The sequence below is a fragment of the Hypoxylon trugodes genome, assembly GCF_022578975.1.
Source record: "Hypoxylon trugodes strain CBS 135444 unplaced genomic scaffold F4822scaffold_7, whole genome shotgun sequence".
In the NCBI taxonomy this organism is placed as follows: Eukaryota; Fungi; Ascomycota; class Sordariomycetes; order Xylariales; family Hypoxylaceae; genus Hypoxylon; species Hypoxylon trugodes.
In genome coordinates, this window is record NW_026250022.1 from 1,695,154 (window position 1) to 1,721,717 (window position 26,564).

Sequence of the window (26,564 nt, forward strand, 5' to 3'; positions counted from 1 at the left end):
CAAAGTTACGCGTATAATAGGACGTTATACGTATAGTACATATAGCATATAGACGACACTAGACGCTAATGTGGAAGTACTATGTGCCTTGTCCTACTGTGGTGTGGAATAGACGTTATTGGTAGAGAATGGCGATAAAATTGGTCCCCTAAAGATCAAGTGACTACATGCATAGAATCGGTGGTCTTGGAACATGATACGATATGCTATTCGGAATAGCATCTCTTATTCAAAGGAACTTCAAAAGCTAAGTTAAATTTTTATAATTTGGAGCAAAATGGCCTCCCCTCAGACTCACTAAACTGATATCGTGGAAATACTTTGGTCGATGTCCGAATACGCTCCGTATTGAAATCGAGCATTCGTAGCAAGAAGCGGTGAAGACAGCAAGTTTTCAATGCATAGAATGCAGCCATTATCAGGGTCTTAATAGCACAGGTACCCATTTAGTCGCATTAGTTTTGCAGTGTTTACAAAGACATTGGTGTCATTATTATCAGTCAGACTTGACTAAACCGCCTCTAACAGTGGGAAATGACTATTTTACATCAAGTCAAAGCCCTATCGTCCTCCCTATCTGTCTCAATTAACGTGCATTCTGTTCTTCCCCAGAGCTATTCTTCTCTTAGGGGACGAAGCCCCAGTAGACGTAGCTGGCGTAAGTATCCGTCTTCAATCCTACTATCGTAGGCGGCTAGATTTAGTGCTCAGCCAGGCACCATACAACCACTGAATTCTCCTTCATCAGATTATCAAATTGCCAATCTCAGTATCGCAGTGTGACCACTCCTAATCCACCAAATCATGGTCAAGGAACGCATCCAATTCCTCAAGACCACTCCACAACACCAGGTCCAAGGGACAGCGTAGTATTCGGGGGAACCGCACCAATGATCGCAGCAAGACGCGACTTCTTCCTTCCAATGTAATTGCCTCTCGAATCGAAGCGGTTGTTCAAGGACTTCTGGATATTCAGAACGACACCAGTTTGTAAGTACTGACCCCATTGGGGATTAAGCATAGGGCCAAGTCTCTCGGATTCGTAGAAACGACCTCGAATGGACTGTTCTGGCTTTATAATATTCATCAACACGGGGACCCAATCGAAATGTGTACCGTGGGCCCTCTTCACGTTATCTCGGAACGCCTTCTCGCGGCGCATAGCAAGAGGAAGCTGATCCAGATTCTGGACGTGCTGAGGTGATGAAGTTTCCTGTAGGAGCCAGATGTCACCTTGGAAGTAGAGTAGTTCAGCCTTGTCGGTTTTCTCGAGAACAATGCTCTTCAGGACCATGGCAAAGGTGAGCTCGAGATTATTCGCGTCCGGGTGTTCGTGTAGCTCAACGCGGACCCGGACTGCTTCGAATACGCCGAGTTTTTCGCAACCGAGGAACACACCACCGAAGTTCACTTGGTTAGGCGGAGCGTGGGGATTCGCAATGGCGTTGAATAAAGAGTAAGAATGGTCAATTTGGCTAGCAGCGATTTTAGATGCATCAAGACTTAGCATCTCGCCCTTCATGTTCTCGTTAGGCAATTGGGCTTCTACTAAGTCCCATGCAACACTTTGCATAGGCTGGTCGGCTATAGCATGAAGCATGGGGTTGATGGCCGGAACACTAAACGTCAAAAATGGTCGCATATCGACCTCGGCTCGTTCGACATCTTCAATGACTCTTTGATGATGAGAAAGCGGTTGGATTCTACTTTTAGGAGGAGTCGAACTAGCTGGATCTCCGGGGAAATTCCGAAGAATGATCCCGAGGCGAAATGCCTCCTGGATCTTTCTAAACCAAACGACTTCCCCTTCTCTAAAGAGAAATGACTCGTCGATTTGGGGTTGTACATCAACTGTCGTGGACTTGGAAGTTGGCTTGTTTGCTGATGATGCGGTAGACCCGCCCTTCTTCGCTGAGCTACGAGAAGAGGGTTTGCTAGGGCGAGTGGTAGGTCCAGGAGGACCTCCAGAGCCAGCAGATGGGTCAGGGGGAGGGCCAGAACTGGCTAGGGATGAGCCTTTTGCATTCTGTGTCTTGGGAAGTTGCAGCTGTTCGATGCAACATCGACATTGACAAGTTGCCCGGTCCAGGTTCTCATCAGTTACGAGCCATAAGAGGTGAGGGAAAAATTCGGCCGGGGATCTGAAAACCGGCGGCAAAAAGGCTTTATTGGCGTCTTCTCTCTCCGGATGTCCAAATAAATAACAGTATGGAGCACCATCGGTAGATTTCTTCCTGGTTCGCAATTCGTAGTTCTTCGGGAACGATTCAAAGGCAAATTCTCGATCTGAGGATTGTCAGCATGATGCATTACAGCGTTGGCCCTCAACTAACCTGATGGGAAATTAGCTTCGAGGGGATAGAATTGATGGCGCGCAAATTTTCCAAGCTTAGTGAGCCAATCCTCTACTTTTTCTGGTCTCGCCCACTCGCAATCTCTGTAACGCTCCTCTGGGAACTTCTCCCCATCACTCCGTAGACAGCGGAAGAGGCACACATTGGTGCCAAAGTTGATGGCGGCTGGGGGGTCGCTCATTTTGAAGGGAGAGGTTTGTGGTTGAGGGAGAAGAGGGGAATAATACGGGAGGAAGGAAGAGGAGAGGGAAGAGTGAGGGAGAAGTAGAAACGTATGAGTGTTTTAAGAACAGTAGTCCGAGACCAGAGGATAGGGACTAGAGAAGGAATGACTTGCCACCTATAATATGCGGAAGAAAGAAATGCATATGGGGTGAATATTGCAGGTGGCTAAGTCCACGGGCCTAAAAGAAAAAGGAGGATGGTGAATATTAGGTACCTAGGTAGGCAGACATCAACATTCAAGTTTTAAGATAGTTGTGTGAATTTAGGAAAGCCTTGTGCACATGGAGAAATAGTATCGTCCCGGTAATGGTAGCCGTTGATTACAGTCGTCGGTTATAATTGCGGAGAGACATTCCGACACGACAACACCCAGCACCCAACCCACACCCCATAAATTTGGGACGGCGAAGTTGGTGAACTTGCTAGGAAAATGAGACTTTGGACAGTATCTACCGAGGTGAAGACTAGTATTCATGAATTGGGATTGTCGACTTATATGATAATCATATCAGTCGTTGTCTTGAGGGACTTAGATGTAGTTGTCGTGAGCTTGACTTTTTTTTTTGTGTGGAAGCAAGATGCGAAAGCCTTGTAGTGTTGAGCATTGAATTAGTCAAATCGAGGTACAGTAGTTATCGCCACAGTAGAGAAGTTACCGCGCCACAGTAAAGCGGTTGCATAGAGTAGTTACGCCACAACTAGGTAGTTACAGACGCCACAGATGAGTAGTTACGCTGCTACAGTGCGGATCAGACTTCCATGGCTGCGTATGGAAATGTGGCTTACGCATTACCTTCTAAAGGCCGGTATTTATCGTCAACTGAAAGAGCCACATGCATGATTCTTCCTTACCTGTCATTATCTGTCATTATCTGTCATTATCTGGTGTATTGCTAGCGATGAATTTCCAGATGGCTCTATCTGATTATATGATCATAACTGGATATTTCAATTCTCTTTTATGAAACACACATTATTCATTCAAGATATCTAATGATGTTCCTAATCACCATTGCCAATCATGTAACTATATGTGTATCCTCGGCGTTTGGAGTTAACGGAGCCAAGACAAGGCTTCTCTCCACTAACGCGGCCCCCGTTTACGCTCGGGATAGCCTCACAATGACGCTACCAATGGCTGCCTATTAACTACTTTCCAATTCCGAAATGTTTCGTAGTACGATACTGCCTATTAGAAAGGCTGTGTAACTCCCAAGTGACTATCGTGACATCAACTCCCGAGCGGATTGTAGTATCTTGTTTATGCAAAATTTAAAACAGTCCCGGCGTTATTCTAGCTAAGACCGATAATTGCAGAAACCTCTTATGATTCTATGATGATTCTACGAAAAGTGACATCTACAACTCTGTCGCTGGCGTCAGCTTCGTTGTCATGATTTTGAATTTGTTTGTCTATAAAGACACGGAGACGAGGCCGACGATGAAGTAGAGTAGCTTAGTATCAGCATCAAGAAAAATCCAAGACACGAATCTTACCTACCTATCCCTACCTGAATTAGGAGCTACTCAGTTTCCTTCCATACATCATATTAAAGGGCAATACTTAGTTAGTGACAATGTCTATTACTTACGACAGAAACACTGAGGGCCTCCCTCTCGTACACAAGTTTGCCGACCAAGTCAAGGGGAGAACCTGTGAGTTCGCTCATAAAATTTTTGTGGCTGGCACAAATTGACAATACACAGTCCTCCTAACCGGCCCAACCCCCGGTGGAATTGGAGCCGAGACAGTTATTTCCCTTGCCGCAGAGGCCCCGGCGACGATCATTCTTATCGGCCGCTCTCTGGAAAAGGCCCAGCCCACCATTGACACTATCGGGAAGGTCAACGCCGACGTCAAGGTCAAGTTCTTTGAAGCCGACCTCTGCTCATTCAAGACCGTACGCAAGGCAGCGCAAGCTATCCTCGACGACGCCGAGATCCCCAAGATCGACGTGTTGATCAACAATGCGGGTGTAATGGCGACCCCTTTCAAGATCACGGAGGATGGAATTGAGCACCAGCTGCAGGCCAATCATCTAGGCCACTTCCTCCTGACTAACAAGCTCCTACCCAAAATCATTGCGGCAGGATCTGGTGCTCGATTGGTTTTCGTGACTAGCTCTGGCCATCGATACACAGGTGTGCGATTCGAGGATCCGAACTTCACCGAGCCTGACTCATACCACGAGTTCGGGGCCTACGGACAATCCAAGACAGCCGTGATTTTATACGCTGTCGCATTGAACAAGCGTCTCGCCTCACACGGTATCCGCGTCTTTACTCTTCACCCCGGTGGTATCTCAACCAATCTTCAAGACCATGTCAAGGCTTTGGACCCCGCACGAGTGGCGAAGGTAATGGACGATGTTTCGGAAAGGGTTATGGGTAGATCGCTTGCCGAACAGCGCGAAGCCGAGCCGTGGAAGACCCTTCAGGCAGGGTGTGGAACCACGATTCGTGCTGCTCTTGATCCTGACCTAGTCAAGGAGGAAGGTATCTACATGCACGATACGGTGTTGGTCACTGACCCGAAGTGGATCAAGGAATGGGCAACGGACCCGGAGCTCGCGGAGAAGCTGTGGAAGCTAAGCGAGGAGTTGGTCGGAGAGAAGTTCGATATCTAAGTGTTAGCACCGCCAATGATCTCTAGGGGATATGGTATGCAGTTTTATTTAGGATGAATCGCCTCTCATTGAATTGAAATCATTTTTGTTTGCCATTATGGAAATTCTAAGAGTTGTTCGTGAATGAATTGTGAACTGTAACTTTCGGTCCGGAGTTTCTAACACTCCTACAAGCCACACTGTGCATAAACCAGTAGCTTTACTGTACTGACATACTGTATTTCCAATCTACCCCACTAACAATTACACTAAAAGAACCCCTAAAGACCTTCACCTTTACCATCCACAACCTCGGACTCGCGATACCGAATCGCTTGCGCAGGTCTAAAATGTTGTCCTTCATATTAATACAAAACCGACAGTAAGTACCTACTACTACTCTGATATGCCAATCCCTCTTGCTATAATGCCTGAGCGGTAAGCTAACCGCATAAATATCTAGAGGCAAAACGCGCCTCGCGAAGTGGTACGTCCCATACAGCGACGAAGAAAAGATCAAATTAAAAGGCGAAGTGCACCGACTCGTCGCACCGCGGGACCAAAAATACCAATCCAACTTCGTCGAATTCCGCAACTACAAGATCGTATACCGACGGTACGCAGGTTTATTCTTCTGCGCCTGCGTCGACACCAACGATAACGAGCTCGCGTACCTCGAAGCTATCCACTTCTTCGTCGAAGTCCTCGATGCCTTTTTCGGCAACGTTTGCGAACTAGACTTGGTCTTCAACTTTTACAAAGTCTACGCTATTCTCGATGAGGTCTTCCTAGCCGGCGAGATCGAGGAGACGAGTAAACAGGTCGTTCTTACGCGCCTCGAGCACCTCGATAAACTCGAGTAAGATTGGCGGCCGAATTATACGGCCGAAGAAAGAATAAAGAATATGGATATGCCAGATCAGGGAAGAGCATGGAATTAAATGTATATGTGTCTCAAGGGTATATAAAGTACCTCGGTAATTGCGATGGTTTACACTTCTAGGCGGAGGTGTCTGGCGTTTTAGGGGTCAAAATTGGTATTTGCATGAATGTTGCATTATGAGAGCACAAAGCTACGATAATCCATCTGCAGGAGTCTTTTAAGCCCTATGATGGTTAAGACTTGAAATTCGATCATGCAGCTCCTATTAATCGATATCATATTGTTTAGACTATGTTAACATTTCCAACAGATTTCAATCGCAATATCGATGAAGACGTAGCTATTCCCGTTGCCGAGATAATGGTCATTAATCATTATGGCTATTGGCTACCTAGGTAGTCATCATTTTCTATTCTCGATGATTGCCGAGATAATCTACGACTATTAGGGTACATCACTACCGTCACTTGCCATGGCTTCTAGGTAATGATTTTAGATGTCAATATTGTGGTCGTTGATTATCATAACTACCATTTCATAAAATGCATCGCGCGTCTAACTATCTCGCCCATGTCTTGAGTACCAGCAACCATCCTAATAGATGCTTGAGCTTCTGATCTAATTGTGACGAACTCATCATTGACCCGCCTCCCAGAATCAAATGTGGTGATAACTTCACCGAGAGCAATTTGTTCCGACGCGGAAACGGCATCGAGGAACAACCAGGTGTATTGGAGGTAGGCTCAACTGCAGTCTTCCCGTAAATCATGCGCAATATATTGGTTCCGCGACGAAACCGGAAATAGGAAAAGCAAAATAAAAACAAATAAACTCGAGACTCGTACAGGCATTCACGGCGTCAGCTCTGTTTGCCAGATGCAGCCCTTGCCGCGTTCATTTCCGAGCATTGCCAGAAGGGTTTTGTCGCCAAGTTTCAATATTTGCGACGGGTATCATCCGTGGATATCATGATAGAAATGAAGGGTAATGCATCAGAGCTGCTTCGCGACCTGGGCGGGCCGTTCTTGCTCGAGGACCTGTAAGATATGTTCGGGTTGGTGTTTCTGGATCATCATCTCCAGTGCTGTCCTTCGGTTGGGCTTTTTATTAATGATGAGGTTTGGACGGTTTTTAAAAAGCGCAACAACTTCGGGGCTAAAATGTGGCGCTTGGACGGGCTGATTGGTGGTCTCCATAGGTACAGATGCGACGTCATCGCCACCAATGTTGCCGTCCTCCTCCTCGTCGACATTCATATTATAATCCGGGTGTCCAGTAGCAGCATCCTTGTTGACGCTTGCTTCCGGAGCGAGGCCGGATCCGAACATCTCAATCGCGAGGGCATCTAGGAATTCATCTACTTCCTTTTTGATTCGTTCCGTCTCCTCGGCGGTGCCATTGGCATCTCCCGCTGTATCTCGGATTGTCTCATTTTTGTTCCTATCTGTGCTGACTGCCTCTGATGTGGAGGAGGTAAGGTCCTTAGGCGTTTCCGGAGAAGTATCAAAATCCACGAACACGTCATTATCGTATGCAAGTCTTCCCTCATTCGCCTTATCTTCACGCTTCGATTCTACAATAGGGCAGAATCGTCCTCGAGAAGGAAACCGAGGAGGTGAACGGGACCTAGTATCTCGATGAAGCCGACGCTCGCGAAGTGAAGGCGCACCAGGTTCCGGACGATAATAGCTACTTGTACCTAATTGATGAGAATCCTTTTCGGCCCCAAATCGCTCTCGTGTCATACGCTCACGAGCTGCCCAGGGCGAGATGCTGCTGCGATCAACGTCTCGCTTATGTCGTGTATCATAGTCGCGGGACCAAGTTCGTGAGCTATCGTCTGATCCATAGGTGTCACGTCTCCGATTACGAGGAGGGTCTACTGGACTGAAAGGGGTTCGGGTAGGACTTCGCATAGGACTTCGAGAACGACGACGAGTGGGCAGAGGGGGAGATCCTCGCTCTCGATAAGGTAGAGCTACATCTTGCGATCGGGTTTGAGGTCGTGCTTCGAGGAGTACTTCATAATGCTTGCGTTGTTGCGTTAATGAAACCTTGTTCTCGTTTCGAGGACACAAGGTTGCGAAATGCTGACCGTAAGCCCTGCAGAGACGACATTGGTAACTAGGCGCAGGTGGTTTATCAAATCTTTCGTCTAAGTTGGTAGGGCAAAATTGTACCCAATGTCCTGAATTATATGTTAGTAAGTCTGCCGATTTTCCATGTTGGGTCTCTTACCTGACGAGCCACAGCGTTTGCAAATATAGCCTCGCGGGACAGGGCCGGCCAACTGCTGAGCAGCACTCGGTGCTTTCGATTGGGATTTTGTTGGGCTGACGACTTTTGGGCTCTTGTGGCCCAAACTCAAGTTCGATGATCGCTGGACGAGTACTTCATCTTTTACCGGCACCTTATCCAACCCTTTCTTTATGTTGTCCTCCTTGATCCTAAGGATCTTCTGGTGGATGTTCTCTCGTGGGGCTTTTCTTTGCCCTAGCGGAAGCGTGTTAGAACCCGTCTGCTGTCTTCCCTTTCCGCGTGGTTCGTTATCAATATCATCCTCAATATGGTAGTCGGGGTTTGAGTCCGGATCAAATAACCTCTTGAGATCCATTTCGACCATCTGGTATCTACGCAAGTTTTCGGGGCCTCGCTCAGCGTCCCTTCTCTGCCATTCCTTGAAAGCCGCCTCCACTTCGATTTTGCTGAATGGTCCTAGTTGCAGCTTTCCTCCCTTCAGCAACAAATTCACGAAGTCTGATAGCAAAGACTTCTGTTGGATATCCCTGGTGATCTGTTCATGGAGCCATCCCATGAAGGTATGGAGTACGTGTTCCCTAGATAGCGAGTCAGATGGAATATGAATGATCTTATCCTCAAGCCCTTCCAATGTAAGATGAGCTAAGGTATCTGCCCCGAGGGCTTCTAAAAGAGGGCGGTGATCCATGGTCAGAACGAGCGATGAGTCAAGCTGCGAAGAAACAGATGGGTTGATACGAACGTTTCGTAGAGGGGCAGTAAAATATGAATGTAGGATTTTGACGTCAGGGCTATCAAGACAACAAGGGGAAATGGTACGAGGTATGGACTGGTCTTGTAATGGTTCTCGTTTGTGCATTAAAATGCACTCAAACTGCAGACCTCGATGACGCAGAGTCTCTAGATCTTAGAAAATTGTATACCACCCCAAGTAAAATTCCAGTTGAAGGAAAAATTTGGGGAGATGAACGAAGGCTTTTAGATGATTGTCGTGAGTAGGAGTATTTTGGTGTGTGGTGTTGGTGAACGTTTAGGGATATGACAGGTATTTTAGTGAATGGAGTTGAAAGAAGAAAAAGTAGCCCACTCCAAACGGGCGAGTACCGGGGGATAGATGTGAATTCCTAATGGGTTGAGAGGAAGGAGAACGGGAATAGACACTTTGAGTTAGGGGAGATGTTCCTTACAAATTGGTTATTCTCAATGGTAGTTGTCGAAGCGCGGGACCAACCCAGGTACATGTAAACAACTTTCAATTGTAATGTTTCAAGTATCATGTAGGTACGTTAGTGCCCGCCTTCATGTAGATAGATACATACATGTACATAAATGTACGCCGGTCCAGGCCCAGTCGTAGCTTCCCAATGTCCTCTTGCCGGTTTGGTATGCCAATAGTCGAGTATTTCGAGGAAAGTACATGTGTCATATAGGCGATTTCAGCCCTTCAGCACCTTTTTAGTTCTTTCCAAACTCCTCAAACTAGCCACAGTGCCCGCCCTCTCATGTGCTCAACATGAACGAAGCAATAGAAGCAATTACACACGAGATACAGGCCCGTAATGCGTAACGCCCCTTAAATATTTTAAGCTGAAGAAAGAAAAAAAAACACCAATTAACCGGATCTGCTCAGTATAATGACAATGTCGATCTCGGTGAAAATATTTCTAGATATAGGGACGACTGAATTAACAGTCACCCATTGGATACCCTTGGGTGAGAATATTGAAAATCGGTACATAAAAAAACGCTGACCAAATCCATGAGGACATTTCTCATAGCTATAGCATTCTCAATACTATGATCAACCCGACCAATTACCGCTTCAAGGCAGCAAAACGAGCTGTTAATTCGTCAATACTTGTTCCATTCCCGCCTTTCGCATCATCACTCTTCGCTATACCAACATCGACCATTCTCTGGCTAGGTTTCAGTTCCACCGAGTTCAACGTGACCTTAGGACGAGGATTATCCGTAGAGGGACTTGGCGGATTTATATGTAAAGGTGTGTTTGGTCCTAAAGACCGAGGAGGTGTCTCGCGACTTAGGGCCTCTCTTTCTTGTGCCGCTTTGCTGTCGGTAGGTAGGGGTGGTTCGGCAACCTTCTGCGCTTGGCCCTCACTCGGATTATCATCCATATCATCCACGAAATCTGGCGGTTTGCCCAAATCCTTAGGCCGTTTCGGCCAATCGACCCCATATGCTCTTGCAATTTCCTCCAGATAACCTTGAACGAGTTCTTCTCGAGGCGGCGCTACACTAAGTTTCTTGACAACTTTTTCAGAGACCTTCTGGTCCGAATTTTCCATAGCAGCTAAGACAAACTCCTTCCCAAACTTCTCTGCGAGAAGTGCACGCACTTGCTGCAACTCCTTTATTTCTGTCTTAGGAGCGGCATATATGATACTTTTCACTGCTTCCTCCAATCCAGGGTCGCAGGTATGTCCTTCCAGGAGACCAGCTCGGGCGAGTAGCAATTCGCAGTATAATTCGAGGATCTCGTGGAGCTCCGTGGTGATGTCCGACCGAATAATATTTTCTACTCTTATCCTAGCCGAATCAATCTTACCAACCTCCAATAATTGAGCCATTGCTCTTCGTTGCGTCTTGCCCATCGCTTCATCGCGCTGTTGTACCATACGTAGTCGTGCGATCGAAAGCTTCAGCTGAACCTTCAGCTTCGTCTATAAATTCGAGTGATAAATTAGCTGCCTAAGTACGGTACACTACAGGCCTCGCAGCCTCATGTTGGTAAGTTATAGGATTATCTTACAACCACAGTAGCCGATGGAGGCATTTTGATGGTACGTAGCCCGAAGGCTAGCAAGAAAGTCTTCGCAAGTAATTGGCAGTAACAGTATTGAAGATTTGATTGTTGACAGTATTGGAGATATTCACTGGAGGTTAACGCTAAGAATCTTATCGGAATGTGTTGGAGGAGTCCTCAGCGCTTCGCCGATAATCATATGCATAAACCCCGCGATGAGGGGAAGTTTTGATACTTCTCAATGTACCTCAAGACTACTGCCTTCCCATGTATCTATACTTCTACAATAGAGCTTAATCCTTTCTATGTGGGTGTAACAGTAACACAAACCACCCGATAACCAAGATCGGTTGTTTTAGCGTGCTTCGGGATGATATCATTTGTGAAATGCCAAGAAAAATAGGATGGTTGGGGTAGGGTGGGGCGTCAATCTTTAGCTCTGAACAAGACAATTCGAATTGAGGAGCTGCTGAGAAAGCACCCACATTCACACTACATTCACATACATAAACATTAGTAGCTGGTAGATCTCAAAGCTATCGGCCGGTGATGGTGGGCAGCATATGCAGAAAATCCAGGTTATATCCATCTAGCTGTACAATTGCTCAGCTAATGCGCTGTAACAACCCCATGTTACGAGAATAATTCCGCAATCCATTTCTCTATATACCTAGGCCACCAGGCTAGAGCAACTTCGATCTCATCTACCATGACTCGACCGATTTATCCATCGCGGCTGGAATTGGATTTGGGATTATCACAAGGGCCATGGCAATAATCCATCATTGGAAGCGAAAGCTTCAGCGCGGATGTCAAGAATGGCTGGCTACGATCATATCCAATCTTCAGAAAAATGGTCTCTGGAAGAAAATAATCAAGAATACCGTCTGCACCACAATTAACTTGATTATCGGCCTCATCCCAGCAGTAGTCGCTGTATATGGAAAATCCACGTATCTCGGAGCTATGGCTTCAGTCTTTGGCCATCCCGGACGGAGGTTTGGTCAAATGGCTGAATCCTTAATGCTCATCACCCTTGGAACCTTCGTCGGGATTGCTTGGGGTATTCTGGGATTGTATTTATCCAGTCTTGTCCGTCAAACCAACATCCAAGCATCGTGGGGTATACGAGCCGTCTTCTTCACTTTAGCGCTACTCCTCCATGGCCTTCTTCGATCCTCTGCACCTAGGCTGTTCCTATTCGTATTCTTTTTCTTGCTTATTAACATCACTATCTTAACAAGTGCTACCGCTTTCGTATCATCTACTCTTGTCACAAATACAGCATACCCGATCCTCACGGCAATTGGTATCATAATACTTGTGAACATCACCGTCTTCCCCGAGTTCTCAAGTGGTTTCCTTGGAAGATCCACCATAGAAACATTATGTGCTACTACCAATTGCTTTCAAGAGTCCGGGGATTGGTTCATGTCCGATTCTAAACCACCAGAAGGAGGGGATCCGGAGAAGAACAAAGAGGCCGCGACGGTGTTAAGAACTAAGTTGATAACATTGACTGAGAAGAAAACGAAATTGAGAGCCCAACTGGATAGTTGTAAGAATGCCCAGTCGGAATGCAATTTCGAGCTTGTGTTCGCAGTTCTTCCTCCGCGGTCATTGAAACCAGTCAGTATATCTCTGATGTCTCGCCTGGTTCAAATCGTTATCTGTCTGATCAATGCTTGCGAGAGTAAATACGCGTTGGCTGGGCACATATATGGAGAGGAAGACCAAGAAACACCGGAGGGAACCGCCCCCGATAACGATGATTCTGACTCTGACTCTGAGTCGGATTCCGACTCTAGCAGCGAGTCTGAGAGCGACAAGAACGAAAAATCTGAAAGCAAAGCGAAAAAATCTCGTCGAAAATCTAAATATGCAAAGAATCTAGAGCTTGTTAAGCCTATCCGAGAAATCGAATCTGGGGATATTGAACTACTTGAACATATTCTTTGCCAAATACGAGATCCAATTAAAACCCTTCAAGGCCATATACAAGCAGCTGTCCACGTCATTATTTCTGCTTTAGCTTATTGCTATGATGTGCCATCTCTTCCTTCGGGTTCACCAACGCCAAAGGGCATCACCTTAGAAGAAATTGATCTTCGAGTTAACATGTTCGCAGAAGCATTGTCGCAATTTGATCAGGATTCCGCAGCTGCTCTCGAACATGCCGCTTCCATAGAATACGGTTCAGAATCACGGGTAGGTTTATATTGATTCTATCTCTTTAGAAATAGTCAGGTTCTTCGTGTCATGAACTTCAATATTGCCTTATGTCTGAAATTTAGATTGAATCAATTAATGACATCATGCTATAGGGGGACATAATGCCTAGGATGGAAACTCACCTGATTTCATCCTTCTTAATTAGCGTGCGACAGGCAGCTGCTCAGATTATGGATATGTTAAAACATTCGAGAGCACTCGTTGAACGAAGGCAAGCGCGAAACAATCATCGTCGACTCTATTGGCCAAAAATTGGCTGGAAGAAGTGGCTAGCCAGCGGTGGTGAGAATGATATCAACGCTCTCCCAGAGAAAGCAAGAAAGGAAGCTAGAGCCGGTTATGGCCTAAGGGAAGATCCAGGAGGGAAAGAAGATGATACAGATGACAGCAATGAACAACTCTTGGGACGTACTAAAGATGAAGAAACCGGCCACGGTATAACAAGACAACCCACGTTCGCCGAGAAAGGCAGCATTCCAAAACGGAAAGGCCCCCAGAAATCCGAAACCAGCTATATTCCGTGGCTACGGGGATTGGCTGCTGATGCGGTCGAGTTTTTCGCTGATTCGGACGATCTCGCATTCGCCCTGAAAATGTGTGTTGCTGCTTATCTGATTACATGGCCGGCATTTGTTCTGGAATATAATGGTAATATTTGGACGCCCAAATACCTCCTAAAGAAGAAATCGCTAATTTCCTGTATAGCATGGTACAATTCGGTTCGTGGATCTTGGGCATCCCTACAATTAGTTCTTGTCTTCGAAGTCTCGGTTGGGACTTCGTTTATGGGATTCTTCCTTAGGGTAATTGGTGTGATATTCGGCTGCACCGTTGGCTTTATCGCCTTCGAGATAGGACAAGGTAATCGCGTTGTCGCTATAATCATTCTTGTGATTGGCATCATACCCTCTTCGTACATCCACCTCGGTACACCGTACGTTAAAACAGGTATTATCTCCTTGGTCAGTATGTCTGTGGTTGGATTAGGTACGTAAACCATCATCAGTATTGTGCTTTAACTTATTTACGATCTAACAAGCATCTAGCAACAATCCTGAAACCAGTTGCTGGAGAACTGGAGTGGCAGGTTTATGTCAAACGAATGGTATGTTTCCTCATTGGTGGAACAGTAGCACTCTTAGTTGAGATGTGTCTATTCCCCGTTCGGGCTCGGGATAGACTTGTCGAATCTCTAGCTTCGAGTATCCACCAGATATCGCGAATGGAAGGGTCAGTGGCCGTGGGTATCGACTCGCCGCGAAACATCGATATTAGATCCTACGCGTTCAACGAGAACTTCAAGGATGCCAAGGAAAAGGCAGAACAAGCCCTTTCTGCAGCGCGAACATTTCTACCATTTTGCCTGACGGAACCGAGGATTAAAGGCAGCTTCAATGGACAAGCATTGATATATGGCGAAATGATTTACGTGTTGTTTCAAATCATTGATCGCATGGATAATATGCTGCATCTTCGCAGAGCTTATGGAAGCAGCGTTCTCGAAGAACTTAATGCCGATGTTCTACCTTACCGTCGCAATGTAGCGGCTAGCATGATGCTCACCCTCTTCGCCGTCAGCGAGGCTTTAACAACACGATTACCTCTTCCTCAGTTCCTACCATCTAGTAGGGTAGCGCAATTGCGATATATTAGCCGAGTTCGTGAAATCCTACTTGATCGCGCGGCCAAATCCGTGTATGAAACAGGGACTCAAACCCCCACTACTACGAACGGGGATTCTGTGTCGCTCCACCCACATGTTTTGAAGTCCATGACTCGCCAAAGCTTCCTTTCTTGGAATGCTAGTTCTGCGGGAATGAGTGAGCACTTCATCCTATCCACTGTTTATCCCAACTTACTAATCTTATGATATAGTGGAAATCATCGAGTATCTAGAAGAGCTCGTCGATCTTGCAAAGTTATTGGTCGGCGTCAACGCGTTCCGTAGCGGAATGTTAGAGCGCCCTAAGTTTCACGAATACGTCCGCAAGATTAAGGAGCGCGAATCAGATCGAAGCACTGCAGCAGCGGCCGCTGCAGAAGCCGAACAGCAAGAGGTACAAAATATTAAAAGTAAATCGGGAGGCAGCTTTATTCGTAGGCGGCGAGGATTTACACTCGGCAAAACGCCATCTAAAGGCACTACGGGGACGGCTGCTGCTGTGGGTCTTGGGGACGTACCTAGGTTGAGACGCCGATCGACGGGCCTATGGGATGGTGGGGATACCGCGGTGGATAATGGCGACGATGTGGTGGCTGAGGATCTACCAATGAGCCTACGTCGGGTAATGACCAAACGAATGGAGGGTAGGCGGTGCGATAAGACGACTAGAGAGAGAAGGAACACGGACGATCCTAAAGGCAAGAGGCCTTTAATTAAGCCATCGCAGACTTGGGCTTTGTAGCTTGGGTAAGCAACTTGCATATGTGGCTGCGATGACGGTTTGGAAAAGACCGGTCGCGGGAGATAAACCCTCCTTATTTTATCCCAGTTCTCTAGGATATGTTAGGACAATTTCAGCCACATAAAGAGTACAAAGAGTACCTGGGTAGATTAGGTTGCTGCTTTATACAATGATTTTGCTTTTTAAGGGTCGCCAATGTCCGCACGGGCATGTCCCTGAGCCTACCTCGCAGCCTCGCTTAGTACTTGGCAATGGGCTTCTCAGAGCCCCCAATATTTCCAAGGTTGCGTCCCAACATCTCGAGCAGATTACCCAGGCAGCTAGGTAATCTCGAAGTTGAAGCTCTATCTGCCACTTCCGCGTCTCGATACCTATGAGTAGACTCATTATAGATTCAAAAGCCCGAGTGTTATTTTTTAATCCCGCTAGTCGACCGTCCTGCCGTCCTAAGATGTTTCTCTTGACCCCCACGAAGGCTATGGTTAGCAATCGCGGATCGCTACTTTTCGAAATCACACGACGGGAGCTAAAATGCGGCTACCCGTGTCAAGCCCTCTGCAGCACATATTGTGTACAATATCTGGATTGGTTGGTTACACAAACCAGAAGCCCCGACTATGGTTTCCCGTGTGGCCTGAAGTCCTAGGACGCAAGGGATAGCTCAGTGTAAGGGAGATATTCGACAATATATACATTAAAAAACTTACTTAACTACGAGGCTTAAATCCAACAATATGGCGATTTTATTTTCAACCATAAACACGCCGACTGAGTCGAAAATACCAGAAATCGTAAATAATGGTGTCAGTAGCGGAGAGTGGGAGATCGCCAGACCCCCAAATTTTCAAGCCGGAAAACGAGCCAAAAAGCAATTCGAATGGCCACCTATCCGTTGTCGTTGATGACAAAGTGGCGCAAGACGTACAGACGCCATCGGATCACGGCACAGAACGAGCGTCCACTCTCCGAGACAAGCTGAGGAAGCCTATCAAATTTCACCTCGCCTTCCTGTCTCTACTGCTTATCTTGTTCATCGTGTCAATCGACGCTACTGCGCTAGGCGTTTCCATACCAGTATGTGTTTTTGGTGGGAAGAAAAGCCCAAATTGTTATGACATTGGAACACGCAACATGAAGCGCTTGAAACTAATTTAACTGATCGCAGACAATAAGCAATGAACTTCAAGGAACGACGCTCGAGGCATTCTGGGCCAACCTTTCCTTCACACTTGTTGTCGTTATTGTCCAGCCTATCTACACAAGTGTCTCCGATGTTGTCGGCCGCAAATTGCCCCTATATACCGCGTTTATCCTATTCGGTATCGGCTCGATCGTCTTCGCCGTCGTTATTGTAGGTCGCGTCATTCAAGCTCTAGGTGGTGGAGGCCTTGATGTTCTCAATGAAGTCATCATCGCCGATATCACTACGCTGAATGAGCGCGCCTTTTATATCGGCCTGATTTCTATCCCCATGGCCCTCGGCACGATACTTGGTCCCGTCCTTGGCGCTGCATTCAGTGAGTACGTGACATGGAGGTGGATCAATCTTCCTTTGATTGGCATCTGCCTTCCTATGTGCGTTTTTTGCTTAGACCTCAAGCCTATGCCGGATACTTTTCGAGAGCAGCTAGCAAGACTCGATTGGGTTGGAATGGCTCTATTTACAGCTGGAGCAACGCTTTTCTCGCTACCTCTCAGTTGGGGAGGATCAATGTACCCGTGGAGATCACCGCAGACTATCGTGCCCCTGGTCATTGGCGTTATACTTCTTGGCGTCTTCGCTTGGTATGAGTCCAAGCCGATTGAGCCGATGTTTCCGTATCGCATCTTCAATAACCGAACGGCTTCAGCCACGCTAGTCGGGAGTTTCATCCATGGCTTAATTCTCTATACCCTTGCCCAATACCTACCCCTTGTATTCCAGTCCGTCTATCTTCGAGCTCCCCTCCAAGCTTCCGTATTGTTGGTTGCCTTTTGCGCAGTCCTTATGGCATTTACAGGATTCGCTGCTATATGCGTCGAGTGGACGAGGAAATATCTTTGGGAGATTTGGCTAGGCTGGGTCTTCACCGCGGTCGGCACGGGCCTTTTCAGTCTTTGGGATAGCCGTTCCAGCTTGGCTGAAATTGTCGGCTTCCAAGTTATCGCTGCCATCGGTCTTGGAACATTATTCACCGTACCTCCTATCCCTATGCAAGCGAGTGCAAAAAGGGCTGAAGACCAAGGTCTTGCCGTTGGAATCCTAGTTTCATTCCGACTTTTCGGCGCACTCATTGGTCTATCTATAGCTTCTACTGTGCTCAGCACACAGTTTAGCCAAGCAATTACTTCTCTTGATCCACTTCCTGAGGCTCTGGCTATGCTCAATGATCCTCAGGAGGCTTTGAGTTTTATCCCGTACCTACGGACCGTTGAAGTAGCGCCTGAGACTATGGAGTATGTACGAGAGGCTTATGCGCAAGCCTTCAGACCAATTTTTTATATAATGGGAGGCCTTGGTGCTGTGGGGTTTCTCGCGTCGTTACTTACCCGGGAGTTGACGATCGAATCTGAAGAGAAGGGTCGGCAAGCATTTCAAGGTTGAAATAGCTGCGCAGGCCGCTATGCCATAACGGAAGTACCTAGAAATACACCGACCAAGCCCCCGTTCGCAAAGCCTATCCTATCAACATATATATCAAATTGTCATTCTTTTCTATGTGGGAGCTAGCTACCGTTAGGAGGGGGGTGGGGCCAGAGGGTATAGTCGCCCCCTAGTCCACACAACCAGCACGACACAAAGGTATATAAGTCCAGACAATTGACTAATCTATCACGTACGACCATAGAACCTAGAAAACTCGGGGTCCCGTCCGCTCCCCCATAGATAAACTGGGTATCGCCGATCTAGTAGTCGGGTCGGTGACGACCGGCGAATCCTCGGTGTTGTACGTTTTGCCTTTTTTTTTTTGTCTGTATCATGTTGTCGTCTGTTCATACACCAGCTATTTTGATTTTTGTACAAAAAAGTTGACGATAATCGTTGTTTTCTGTGGCGGTGGGCATGCTTGTAGTATCGCATCACCTGGTTCAACTATAAGTGTTCCACTTCGACTCGTTCACGTGCTAGTCGATATCCAGGGGTCCCTAGTATCAACTTCAATGGCATTTTGATGTTGGTTGTCTAATAGCCGTCCTCAAGGTCTAACCGAACTAATTGATTTCTTTATTCCTAGTTGATCTTTGACATATTATTCAAATGTCTCCACAACATCTCCTTTGACGAGCTGTGCCCCTTGCATACACATCTAGGGTGTCTTGGCCTCTACATCTCCTCATCGCTGGAAATTATACATATATTTCTGCCTACCTTGTGAGCGATGGAAAACTTTTGGCAACTACTTTATTTGACAGTCTTATCCTACAATATACGTATTTGGTGAAACAAGGACACCCGTTATAAGATATGGCATCCGCAAAGCTCTTTGAGGCCATCCCGAGTTTTCCGGATGATGTGCCTACCGCATCCATAAACACTATTTCGTTAGAGAGTATACGCTCGGGTGATGAAGCAACGGCGAAGCGAGTACTAGCCTCTTGTCAAGAGCTTGGGTTCCTCATGCTCGACCTACAAGGAGATGAGCTAGGCGAGACAGTGATCAAGGAAGTTGATCAGTTATTCAGCATTGGAACAGAGATCTTGAACCTCCCAGAAGAGGTAAAAACCAAATATGCTCAAGATATCCCCAGAAGTTTCCTCGGATTTAAGTCCCGTGGTGAAGCTAAGACCGAGACCAACGAACCCGACCGTTTCGAGTGGTTCAACATCGGTCGGGACGGCGTCGTAGGAAATGCGCCGCTGCAGCCGCTTCCATCTCCAGCACAATCTCAACTTCCCCTATTAAAGTCGTTTATCGAACATGGTCAAGGTATCATCGCCTTGATAAGCTCTATCCTAGCTACTCAGCTCGGCCTCGCGCCAGATGCTTTCACGTCGCTCCAGCGGCCGACCAAGCCCTCAGGCACAGTAGTCCGATTCATCAAATCGTTCGCAAGCACAGAGCAAGATGACTTGCGCACGAGCATGATACACCATACGGACTTCGGCACCGTCACCTTACTCGCCAACGTACTTGGCGGACTACAAATCCTGGCACCGGGGAAGAGTCCACTAGACGGAGATGCCTGGCTCTGGGTGCGGCCGCAGCCAGGCTGCTTCATCGTGAATCTAGGTGACGCAATGGTACAATGGGCCGGTGGATTGCTGCGTAGCAATGTGCATCGCGTTCGATATGCGCCCGGATCGCAACGCTTCGTGGATCGATATAGCGTGGCTATCCTAGCGAGACCCGAACGCGACGCGAGCATGAAGAGACTTATTGGCGGCGGAGGTGAAGATAGCGAATTAAGTGCTTGGGAGTGGGAAGTTAAGCAAATGATGGGCTTGAAAAGGGCTATGGAGAATAAAGAGGGGAAATAGTTATTGCTTCATACGCCTATTTTGTCTCGTGTTTACTCTTCTGAATTAGTTTTTCTGATGTTGGAATGCAGGCAAAAATACATTCATCACATAATGGAAACATGTATGAAGAAGCCATTTGTATTCAATGAAGACTATTTATTCAGGGACTCAGGGGTATAGTATCAATCCATTCTATAATCAAATTCGCCGTCGCCAATGCTTCTATGTCGAATAGACACAACCGCACGAAATAATCAAGCTTCTGTTTCCCCCTCGATTCTACTACTGGAAGGCATAGGACCCAAGGCCGGCCGTTCTGTCGGCACGCCACTCGGGTTGTTCAAAGTTCCTCGATGAACAAAAATTTCCGTCAACACCTCGTATGCGCCCTGGATTCCTACCTCGACTGGTTCGCTGTTATCCGCACCACGACTACGAACCTCTACAACGTGTCCAACCAGGATAAGAGTATCGGGTGAATTGTGGCGGGGATGATCGAATGGGAAATATTGAAAGATCTTCTCTTCCTCAAACGGCCCGAAATACTCGTCGTTGAGCGCACAGGTGATCCAGTTCTTCGTCTTGAGAGCCTCCGGTCGTATAGCGTACACCCATGCGCCTACCTCCAGCTTTCCGAGGAGGTAGGACGGGTCGAATCGTGCTGTCATGAGCTTAGCCGCTCCTTGTTTCCACGGCGCAATATTTCCAGGAGGGAAGAATGTAATATTTCCCTTAATAACCTCATTATGGCGGGTACGAGCTAGGACAAGCATGTCAGACTCCCTCTGTCGCTTTTTGATGAGAAGGGGGTGTAGCGCAGCTTTGAAGGACATTTGTCCCGAGACTGATATACCGCAAGAGCCTAATGCTTTCTTGGTGGTCACTTCATCTGCCACGCAGTCGTTGACAATAATTAAAGTGTAGCGAAGGTTTCGACTCGTGTGCTTGACATGTCCGATAGGAGCGCAGGTTGCGTCGTTGGTGTTTGTATGTAGATCGCGCTGATCCGCATCCTCGGGAATGAATTGATCAGAAGTCAGGAAGTAGAGGTTTTCATTCGAATCCTCCACAATTCCGCCGGCAGTGACGGAGTCACAGCACTGAACCGTTCCGTATGGAGTTGTCTTGTGGAGGTGGATGCGCCTCGGGTTTGTCCAATTCTCGATGGTACCGTCTGGTGTCGCGTACACTTTGATCGGTCCCTGGGCCGGGCTGGTGGTCGAAAGCTCGTGTTTACACATTTTATTGATTCGGATTATGGAGCTGAAGATAAATGATGGTAAATTGGTGGGATGTTGAAGCAAAGCTTATGGCAATCTTATGGACCGGAGCGTTAAATGGTACATACAGACAATATTTATGTACTAAAACACGTTGTAATATCTATAGCTAGCTCATCCCAATCAGCACAGATATTTAAATCATCGTACAGTGGCATATTCAAACGCGAGTGATTCGGTGGTTTGATATGGTACCAGATACCTATTTGACCTTTGCTGTCATTGCCAGTAGCAAACAGTGCTTCACATATCCCATTCTCTCGCTTCACATAATGTCACTTTGAGATACTTCCTAGCTCGAAAGCTTACAAGATGTTCGTCATTGAAAACACTTCAATTAATTGGCAATGAATCCCATGAAGTAATCAATATTCTATTTTATCGTTCAGTAGCAGTGCTATTACTAGGATCGTCTAATTCTATCAATCGGTGCACCCAGCTCCAAACCTACAAGCCAGCCCCTTCTCCCAAGAGCTACAACCTCCCTCCGGCCTGTTCAATCTCCAACTCCGTACTCGTAAGTCCATATCCGCCCGCCGCCGCAACATCCTCCTTCTGGTACAAGTAGCACTCCTCACGATCCACATACTCCGGATCAAACTCAAAGATGCGCACCTCGGCATTCTTCCAGGGGTACTCACTAGGCCCCTCCCCCGGCCGGGCCGTAATCCTCCTCAAAATATCCCCATGCGCCACAAGCACAATATTCCCCTCAGGTCGATCCCTCAAAAACTTCCTCACCCACCGCGCCCTCTCCGTCAACGCCTCCTCACTCGGCACCCAAAAGCCCTTTTTCGACGTCCAATCGGCCGTCAGCGGCTCCAAGTCAAAAACCGAGAACTCGGGATCTGCTTCAAGTACTTCCCGCGAGGAACCCGTGTCGCAGGGGAAATCGTTGCATTCCTGTGCTTGGGGGAGGAGGACGACTTTCTTTAACCCGCCTAAACGCTCGATGGCGGGGGCGTAGCCGAGATAGCTGGTTTGTAGGGTGCGCCGGAGAGGCGAGGAGATGATTACGTCGGCCTCGCGTTGCAGGTCTGGGATTAGACGGGGTAGGGACGCTGCTTGTTTCTTGCCTAATGGCGTGAGTGGAGCGTCCGGGACTATTGAGTTTTGTTAGTATTACTGTTGAATGAGTTGTTAGATATGTGACTTACTGCTGTAGTCGAGGTCTACGTTGTGCTCGGCTTGAGCGTGGCGGGTTAGGATTAGGCGGGAATTGGGCGCCATGATGTAATAGATTTATGTACGTGTTCTATTCTACTATGTATACGTGTTGTCGCTGTTTTATGAGAAGCGGTTGGTTCTCTAATGTCTATGCGAATGAAAAGAAAATAGTATGAAGAGTAGATAGAGGAGTGAAGCCGCTCCCGTAGGTAAGAACAAACTCTAAAAGCCGCGGCGGAACTCTTCCGGGTCTTCGTGCTCCACTGTATTGGCCATGACGATGCCGGCCGATTCCGCCGACAGCGGCGAGACACTAAAAAAGATACTCAAACTTTTGTCTAAGTATAACCGATAATCATTTCTATTATGGGAATAGGCTAGTTCCACATCGCCAATATGGCTTTAGGTGTGCTTTGTTTCTTCACTCAAAAGTATTCGCTTAGTACCTAGGTAGTTGAAAGAAATCAGAGCTTGGACAAATGTCAGTCGTCGCGAATGTGTTGGATTTGACTCAAATCATCACCATAGGCCCCATGAATGAAGGCATGTTGCAACAATTTACCTAAGTAGCCATCGGTGTAAAGTTGATAATAGTGGTACACTTATTTGTAATGTTGTTTTCTGCTAATATGGTCCAAGGCGACATTAAGTATCTGTATACAATTAAGGTGTACACAAAATCGTCGAAAAGCTAATGTATAAAAAAGCCGTAACTCCTCCTAAACGCCACTCATCCTGGGTATCCCCTGAAATCCTTTTCATCTTTTGCGGACTGTCGTCGTAGAAACCTATGTCGCAAAATGCTCAATTCTCCTGGAGGTGAAGTGATCCAACCGAAAACATAACCCAATGCCCAAACTCCCCTTCGTCATCAATTTCGCCGAAACCCTAGAACAACTTCAAGTTGGTGCGCTGCTGTAAGTTCGTTCCGTTTAGCATTGCTCTTGATTTCTTGGGCCGGGTCTGGAGTCTTCGGAAAGCTTCCTGAATATGGCGAGACTCGACTGGAGTTTTACCCTCGTTAGGCGGGTCGAATAATCCTTGAGCGAGCTTTCGTTTCTTGCTCCCTGGGTTTTCACCACCACTACGTTCCTTCCATAGGTCCTCCTGTTCCTTGATCTTGAGTGCCTCTTCTGTAAGCGTCTGTACCATTTCGAAAGTTAAGAAACCTAGGATATCAACGATATCATCTGATGGCTTACTGTCGGTCACGATACCGAATCCGGCCCACTCCCTGAACCGCTTGCCCTTTCGGTAGGTGAAAGACGCTTGTCGGTATTCAGACCATGTGACGTATTCTTCCCTTGTCATCGCTTTAGTGCGCTCATCGGCTTTGCGCAATCGCTGTAGAGTAATGATATTCATTTCTTCCTCCTCTTCATCTTCCTCGTCATCACGCTCGGGGACTTCCTGGCTATAGTACGAAGAAGGCTCCCATGGAAGCTTGACTTTGGCCTTCTTGTTCTTCTTAGCAGCTTCTTCTACTGCAGGGCCACCAGGCATGACGGCACCAGCAGGATCATCAGCGACACCAAGATCGGCGTCACCATTCTTGTCGTCAGAATCCTTGGCACTTTTTCGAACATCCTTCCAGGATAAAAATGTTCTGAGTCGCGATACCTTAGGCGCATCGTCGCGGATTTGAAAGATCAGATCATTAATAGTGATAGATCGAGAACCACGACGAGCGGCCAATTCGGTACAATTTCGTAACATTTCGATGACTTGCTGGCGAACAATTTCTTCAATCATGGCAGTGGTTTCAACAGATGGTTCTCCGGTCTCACCAGAGACGTACATCATCTGCTGGATCTCCTGTCGGTACTTGTGTTGCTTGTTACTGTCCCCCATCTTGACTAAAGTAGTGGGTATTGATATAAGTAGGGTGTACTCCTAGGAATGAGGCTGTGATCCGGACTGTTGCCGGCAGGATAGAAATGAGCGACCGGTCAAAATATTATTTCGATATGGTATTAATAAGTATATTGGGTTTTGTTTTAGGGATACTAGGGGATCGAGTGATGTTTCGCACACAAATGGTGATGGAAAGGGTGTGAATTGTTGAACAATATAATTGAAAGTTGAGATTCTTAGGGTCAAGGTTAGGGATAAGGTCAGGGTTACGGTTACGGTTACGGTTAGGGATCGGGTTAGGCTTCCTCGGTAATTCTATTAAGCGTATTTTCTAGCGGGGAGTCAAATCGGATTAGCGCATGTTGAAGCTTGCGATAGGACGTATACATAACTGTAACATTGGTCATGAGAGTAGAAGAATTTGTGAAAGTGATATCATTTAGATATTCATTTAATTAAATTCAAAAGAATGACTTCTTGTCCGGGTTGAGAGATGGATTTGTTATAAGTGTTTTCACATCACTATGATAAGTGCTTGAAGGGGGCTAGAATTGGGTCAACAAGAGCATGATTTTAAAATGGGAATAACATCTCTCATTCTGCGTGCTACATGTTCTTTGAGCAATAAAAGAAGGCATTTATGCTCATGAATATTTGTTCATTCATCCCCATCATGCGACCGTTTCCCATTGCTGAAAGCCATCTCCTCTCCAACCCCAGGCCACGATATAATGATCTGCTAGAAGATTCCACTCTTCGACCTCATCAAGTCCCTCCAAATCATCAACCCTCTCTTTCTCCTCTTCCACGACCCATTTGCGCCAAATTCCTCCTATAGTCAGACTTCTAACAGAGTCGAATCCTGCTTCTTGTAGTCGAGACTGTTGTTTGGCGGCATCTTGATAAACTTCTACAGTTGGCATACGTATTCGTCGAGCAGCCAAGTTAGATACCATTTGCCTGCCGAAAGAATCATTGGGATGAATTGGTTCGTAGATGATGATGGCAAGGTTTGGTATCTTTTCAGTAAAGTGCTTGATCACCCTTTCAACTTCCGGGGTTTCTAGGTAGCACAGACAGCATTCCGATATCAAAATGGTTGGGATGTCCGCCCGTACACCGGCAAGGGTTTTAGCATCATCATTGATTAAGTTTCTTAAATCCAACCCGTGGCATCGGTATTGGCAACCATTCTGTAGACTTGCACTACTCCAACCGCCGTTCTCGCTCTGTGGGTTAGATATGATGGATCTTAATTGGGGATTGGCATTCACGAGCTGTAGCTTTTTCGTAGCAATTGCTGGAAAATCAATCTCATGATAAATGAGCCCAGTCTGATTTGGATCAGAGAATAGCTTGAAACACCTTGTGTCTGTTCCGGCACCAAGTGAGATAATTTGTCGTTCTTGCGATGCGGTACTCGTTAAAAACGAAGATATCAGCTTATCCAGCGCAGTAGTCCGGGTATAAGTCCCTACCTCTAGCCTTAGCACTCGCTAGGGCAAAAATGGCCCGTGAAACAATCTTACCTCTATTTATAATTGGCAGTCGTCGTATGGCGCCACCAACGGAATTTTGCACGAAGAATTGTGCGAAAGGATCTTGCAGGTACCCGAGATCAACGGCACTCATCCGTGATACAGCTGCATCTGTATCTGTTCCTTGAATAGTCGCATCGTGGCTGAGGCCTGCAGACTGTGAATGTCCTCCTCGTCCACGACCGCGACCGCGAGAACCTCCTCTAGAGCCTCGAAGAGACAAAAGATTTGGGATTGATGGAGCAGACATATGGATTGAATGATTTGGTTGGTGTGTGCGCATTCAATAGCTTAGATAGCTCTGATGTATTGGATTTTAATGAAGCTGGAGCTGTGATGTAATGGCGCGATCAGGGGTCAAGGGGCTCAAAAGTTGGGTCCTAGTAAGATCGTAGGCAAATAATTGTTGGCTCTGATGAAATCTGGACCCAACAGTGTGATGGATAAAGAAACTAACGGGGTCGAATCGATGGTCGCGGTGTTCGGGTTTTGGGAGACAGTAGACTGTTACGCTTGGCAAGTTAGGCGAGTTACAATAGGACTTAGACGAAATGAG

General features: G+C 46.9%; 12 protein-coding genes across 12 annotated transcripts; 5 read left to right on the forward strand and 7 right to left on the reverse strand.

Annotated features, from left to right (window-relative positions):
* Nucleotides 1-411: 411 nt before the first annotated feature.
* F4822DRAFT_410455 (uncharacterized protein) lies at nucleotides 412-3,207 on the reverse strand. Its single transcript, XM_051458768.1, has 2 exons — nucleotides 2,334-3,207; nucleotides 412-2,286 (listed from the first exon to the last, which is right to left on the reverse strand). Exons 1-2 carry the CDS (start codon nucleotides 2,533-2,535, stop codon nucleotides 830-832), a joined length of 1,659 nt encoding a protein of 552 aa, XP_051312328.1. The 5' UTR covers nucleotides 2,536-3,207; the 3' UTR covers nucleotides 412-829.
* A 231-nt stretch (nucleotides 3,208-3,438) lies between these two features.
* Nucleotides 3,439-5,321, forward strand: F4822DRAFT_410458 (NAD(P)-binding protein). The gene is made up of 2 exons (XM_051458769.1): nucleotides 3,439-4,235; nucleotides 4,287-5,321. The coding sequence occupies exons 1-2, from the start codon at nucleotides 4,157-4,159 to the stop codon at nucleotides 5,204-5,206; spliced, it is 999 nt and encodes a 332-aa protein (XP_051312329.1). The 5' UTR covers nucleotides 3,439-4,156; the 3' UTR covers nucleotides 5,207-5,321.
* A 153-nt stretch (nucleotides 5,322-5,474) lies between these two features.
* F4822DRAFT_319955 (AP-2 complex subunit sigma) lies at nucleotides 5,475-6,338 on the forward strand. Its single transcript, XM_051455451.1, has 2 exons — nucleotides 5,475-5,567; nucleotides 5,649-6,338. Exons 1-2 carry the CDS (start codon nucleotides 5,536-5,538, stop codon nucleotides 6,046-6,048), a joined length of 432 nt encoding a protein of 143 aa, XP_051312330.1. The 5' UTR covers nucleotides 5,475-5,535; the 3' UTR covers nucleotides 6,049-6,338.
* A 722-nt stretch (nucleotides 6,339-7,060) lies between these two features.
* F4822DRAFT_431429 (uncharacterized protein) lies at nucleotides 7,061-9,015 on the reverse strand (the record flags this gene model as incomplete). Its single annotated transcript, XM_051461473.1, has 2 exons — nucleotides 7,061-8,256; nucleotides 8,307-9,015. 2 exons carry the CDS (start codon nucleotides 9,013-9,015, stop codon nucleotides 7,061-7,063), a joined length of 1,905 nt encoding a protein of 634 aa, XP_051312331.1.
* A 394-nt stretch (nucleotides 9,016-9,409) lies between these two features.
* Nucleotides 9,410-11,275, reverse strand: F4822DRAFT_410463 (DUF292-domain-containing protein). The gene is made up of 2 exons (XM_051458770.1): nucleotides 11,098-11,275; nucleotides 9,410-11,008 (listed from the first exon to the last, which is right to left on the reverse strand). The coding sequence occupies exons 1-2, from the start codon at nucleotides 11,119-11,121 to the stop codon at nucleotides 10,142-10,144; spliced, it is 891 nt and encodes a 296-aa protein (XP_051312332.1). The 5' UTR covers nucleotides 11,122-11,275; the 3' UTR covers nucleotides 9,410-10,141.
* Nucleotides 11,276-11,534: 259 nt separating this feature from the next.
* F4822DRAFT_319978 (uncharacterized protein) lies at nucleotides 11,535-15,809 on the forward strand. The gene is made up of 5 exons (XM_051455452.1): nucleotides 11,535-13,299; nucleotides 13,416-13,971; nucleotides 14,029-14,310; nucleotides 14,370-15,143; nucleotides 15,199-15,809. The coding sequence occupies exons 1-5, from the start codon at nucleotides 11,860-11,862 to the stop codon at nucleotides 15,726-15,728; spliced, it is 3,582 nt and encodes a 1,193-aa protein (XP_051312333.1). The 5' UTR covers nucleotides 11,535-11,859; the 3' UTR covers nucleotides 15,729-15,809.
* Nucleotides 15,810-16,321: 512 nt separating this feature from the next.
* Nucleotides 16,322-18,643, forward strand: F4822DRAFT_320040 (putative efflux pump antibiotic resistance protein). Its single transcript, XM_051455453.1, has 3 exons — nucleotides 16,322-16,802; nucleotides 16,894-18,468; nucleotides 18,557-18,643. The coding sequence occupies exons 1-2, from the start codon at nucleotides 16,527-16,529 to the stop codon at nucleotides 18,310-18,312; spliced, it is 1,695 nt and encodes a 564-aa protein (XP_051312334.1). The 5' UTR covers nucleotides 16,322-16,526; the 3' UTR covers nucleotides 18,313-18,468; nucleotides 18,557-18,643.
* Nucleotides 18,567-20,367, forward strand: F4822DRAFT_410474 (oxidoreductase). Its single transcript, XM_051458771.1, has one exon. The coding sequence runs from the start codon at nucleotides 19,174-19,176 to the stop codon at nucleotides 20,185-20,187; it is 1,014 nt and encodes a 337-aa protein (XP_051312335.1). The 5' UTR covers nucleotides 18,567-19,173; the 3' UTR covers nucleotides 20,188-20,367.
* Nucleotides 20,368-20,382: 15 nt separating this feature from the next.
* On the reverse strand, nucleotides 20,383-21,570 carry F4822DRAFT_444927 (uncharacterized protein). Its single transcript, XM_051463303.1, has one exon. It carries the CDS (start codon nucleotides 21,408-21,410, stop codon nucleotides 20,424-20,426), a length of 987 nt encoding a protein of 328 aa, XP_051312336.1. The 5' UTR covers nucleotides 21,411-21,570; the 3' UTR covers nucleotides 20,383-20,423.
* Nucleotides 21,571-21,801: 231 nt separating this feature from the next.
* F4822DRAFT_410478 (phosphoglycerate mutase-like protein) lies at nucleotides 21,802-22,927 on the reverse strand. Its single transcript, XM_051458772.1, has 2 exons — nucleotides 22,607-22,927; nucleotides 21,802-22,552 (listed from the first exon to the last, which is right to left on the reverse strand). The coding sequence occupies exons 1-2, from the start codon at nucleotides 22,677-22,679 to the stop codon at nucleotides 21,924-21,926; spliced, it is 702 nt and encodes a 233-aa protein (XP_051312337.1). The 5' UTR covers nucleotides 22,680-22,927; the 3' UTR covers nucleotides 21,802-21,923.
* A 33-nt stretch (nucleotides 22,928-22,960) lies between these two features.
* On the reverse strand, nucleotides 22,961-24,707 carry F4822DRAFT_410479 (TFIID-18kDa-domain-containing protein). Its single transcript, XM_051458773.1, has one exon. The coding sequence runs from the start codon at nucleotides 24,465-24,467 to the stop codon at nucleotides 23,505-23,507; it is 963 nt and encodes a 320-aa protein (XP_051312338.1). The 5' UTR covers nucleotides 24,468-24,707; the 3' UTR covers nucleotides 22,961-23,504.
* Nucleotides 24,708-24,981: 274 nt separating this feature from the next.
* Nucleotides 24,982-26,522, reverse strand: F4822DRAFT_410481 (leucine carboxyl methyltransferase). The gene is made up of 2 exons (XM_051458774.1): nucleotides 26,000-26,522; nucleotides 24,982-25,944 (listed from the first exon to the last, which is right to left on the reverse strand). Exons 1-2 carry the CDS (start codon nucleotides 26,289-26,291, stop codon nucleotides 25,142-25,144), a joined length of 1,095 nt encoding a protein of 364 aa, XP_051312339.1. The 5' UTR covers nucleotides 26,292-26,522; the 3' UTR covers nucleotides 24,982-25,141.
* Between the last annotated feature and the right edge of the window lie 42 nt (nucleotides 26,523-26,564).

Bases quoted from the DNA above. Each gene is read 5' to 3' on its own strand.
- F4822DRAFT_410474 (XM_051458771.1), top strand. From the start codon at position 19,174: ATGGCATCCGCAAAGCTCTTTGAGGCCATCCCGAGTTTTCCGGATGAT.
- F4822DRAFT_319955 (XM_051455451.1), top strand. From the start codon at position 5,536: ATGTTGTCCTTCATATTAATACAAAACCGACA. The intron at 5,568-5,648 runs GTAAGTACCTAC...ATAAATATCTAG, and splicing joins ATATTAATACAAAACCGACA to AGGCAAAACGCGCCTCGCGA.
- F4822DRAFT_410478 (XM_051458772.1), bottom strand. From the start codon at position 22,679: ATGGCGCCCAATTCCCGCCTAATCCTAACCCGCCACGCTCAAGCCGAG. The intron at 22,553-22,606 runs GTAAGTCACATA...AAAACTCAATAG, and splicing joins CGTAGACCTCGACTACAGCA to TCCCGGACGCTCCACTCACG.
- F4822DRAFT_410458 (XM_051458769.1), top strand. From the start codon at position 4,157: ATGTCTATTACTTACGACAGAAACACTGAGGGCCTCCCTCTCGTACAC. The intron at 4,236-4,286 runs GTGAGTTCGCTC...GACAATACACAG, and splicing joins CCAAGTCAAGGGGAGAACCT to TCCTCCTAACCGGCCCAACC.
- F4822DRAFT_410455 (XM_051458768.1), bottom strand. From the start codon at position 2,535: ATGAGCGACCCCCCAGCCGCCATCAACTTTGGCACCAATGTGTGCCTC. The intron at 2,287-2,333 runs GTTAGTTGAGGG...GACAATCCTCAG, and splicing joins CGAAGCTAATTTCCCATCAG to ATCGAGAATTTGCCTTTGAA.
- F4822DRAFT_410463 (XM_051458770.1), bottom strand. From the start codon at position 11,121: ATGCCTCCATCGGCTACTGTGGTT. The intron at 11,009-11,097 runs GTAAGATAATCC...TCGAATTTATAG, and splicing joins CTCCATCGGCTACTGTGGTT to ACGAAGCTGAAGGTTCAGCT.
- F4822DRAFT_410479 (XM_051458773.1), bottom strand. From the start codon at position 24,467: ATGGGGGACAGTAACAAGCAACACAAGTACCGACAGGAGATCCAGCAG.
- F4822DRAFT_320040 (XM_051455453.1), top strand. From the start codon at position 16,527: ATGGTGTCAGTAGCGGAGAGTGGGAGATCGCCAGACCCCCAAATTTTC. The intron at 16,803-16,893 runs GTATGTGTTTTT...AACTGATCGCAG, and splicing joins CGCTAGGCGTTTCCATACCA to ACAATAAGCAATGAACTTCA.
- F4822DRAFT_444927 (XM_051463303.1), bottom strand. From the start codon at position 21,410: ATGTGTAAACACGAGCTTTCGACCACCAGCCCGGCCCAGGGACCGATC.
- F4822DRAFT_319978 (XM_051455452.1), top strand. From the start codon at position 11,860: ATGGCAATAATCCATCATTGGAAGCGAAAGCTTCAGCGCGGATGTCAA. The intron at 13,300-13,415 runs GTAGGTTTATAT...ATCATGCTATAG, and splicing joins AATACGGTTCAGAATCACGG to GGGGACATAATGCCTAGGAT. The intron at 13,972-14,028 runs GTAATATTTGGA...TTTCCTGTATAG, and splicing joins ATTTGTTCTGGAATATAATG to CATGGTACAATTCGGTTCGT.
- F4822DRAFT_410481 (XM_051458774.1), bottom strand. From the start codon at position 26,291: ATGCGCACACACCAACCAAATCATTCAATCCATATGTCTGCTCCATCA. The intron at 25,945-25,999 runs GTAAGATTGTTT...GGCTAGAGGTAG, and splicing joins ACTGCCAATTATAAATAGAG to GGACTTATACCCGGACTACT.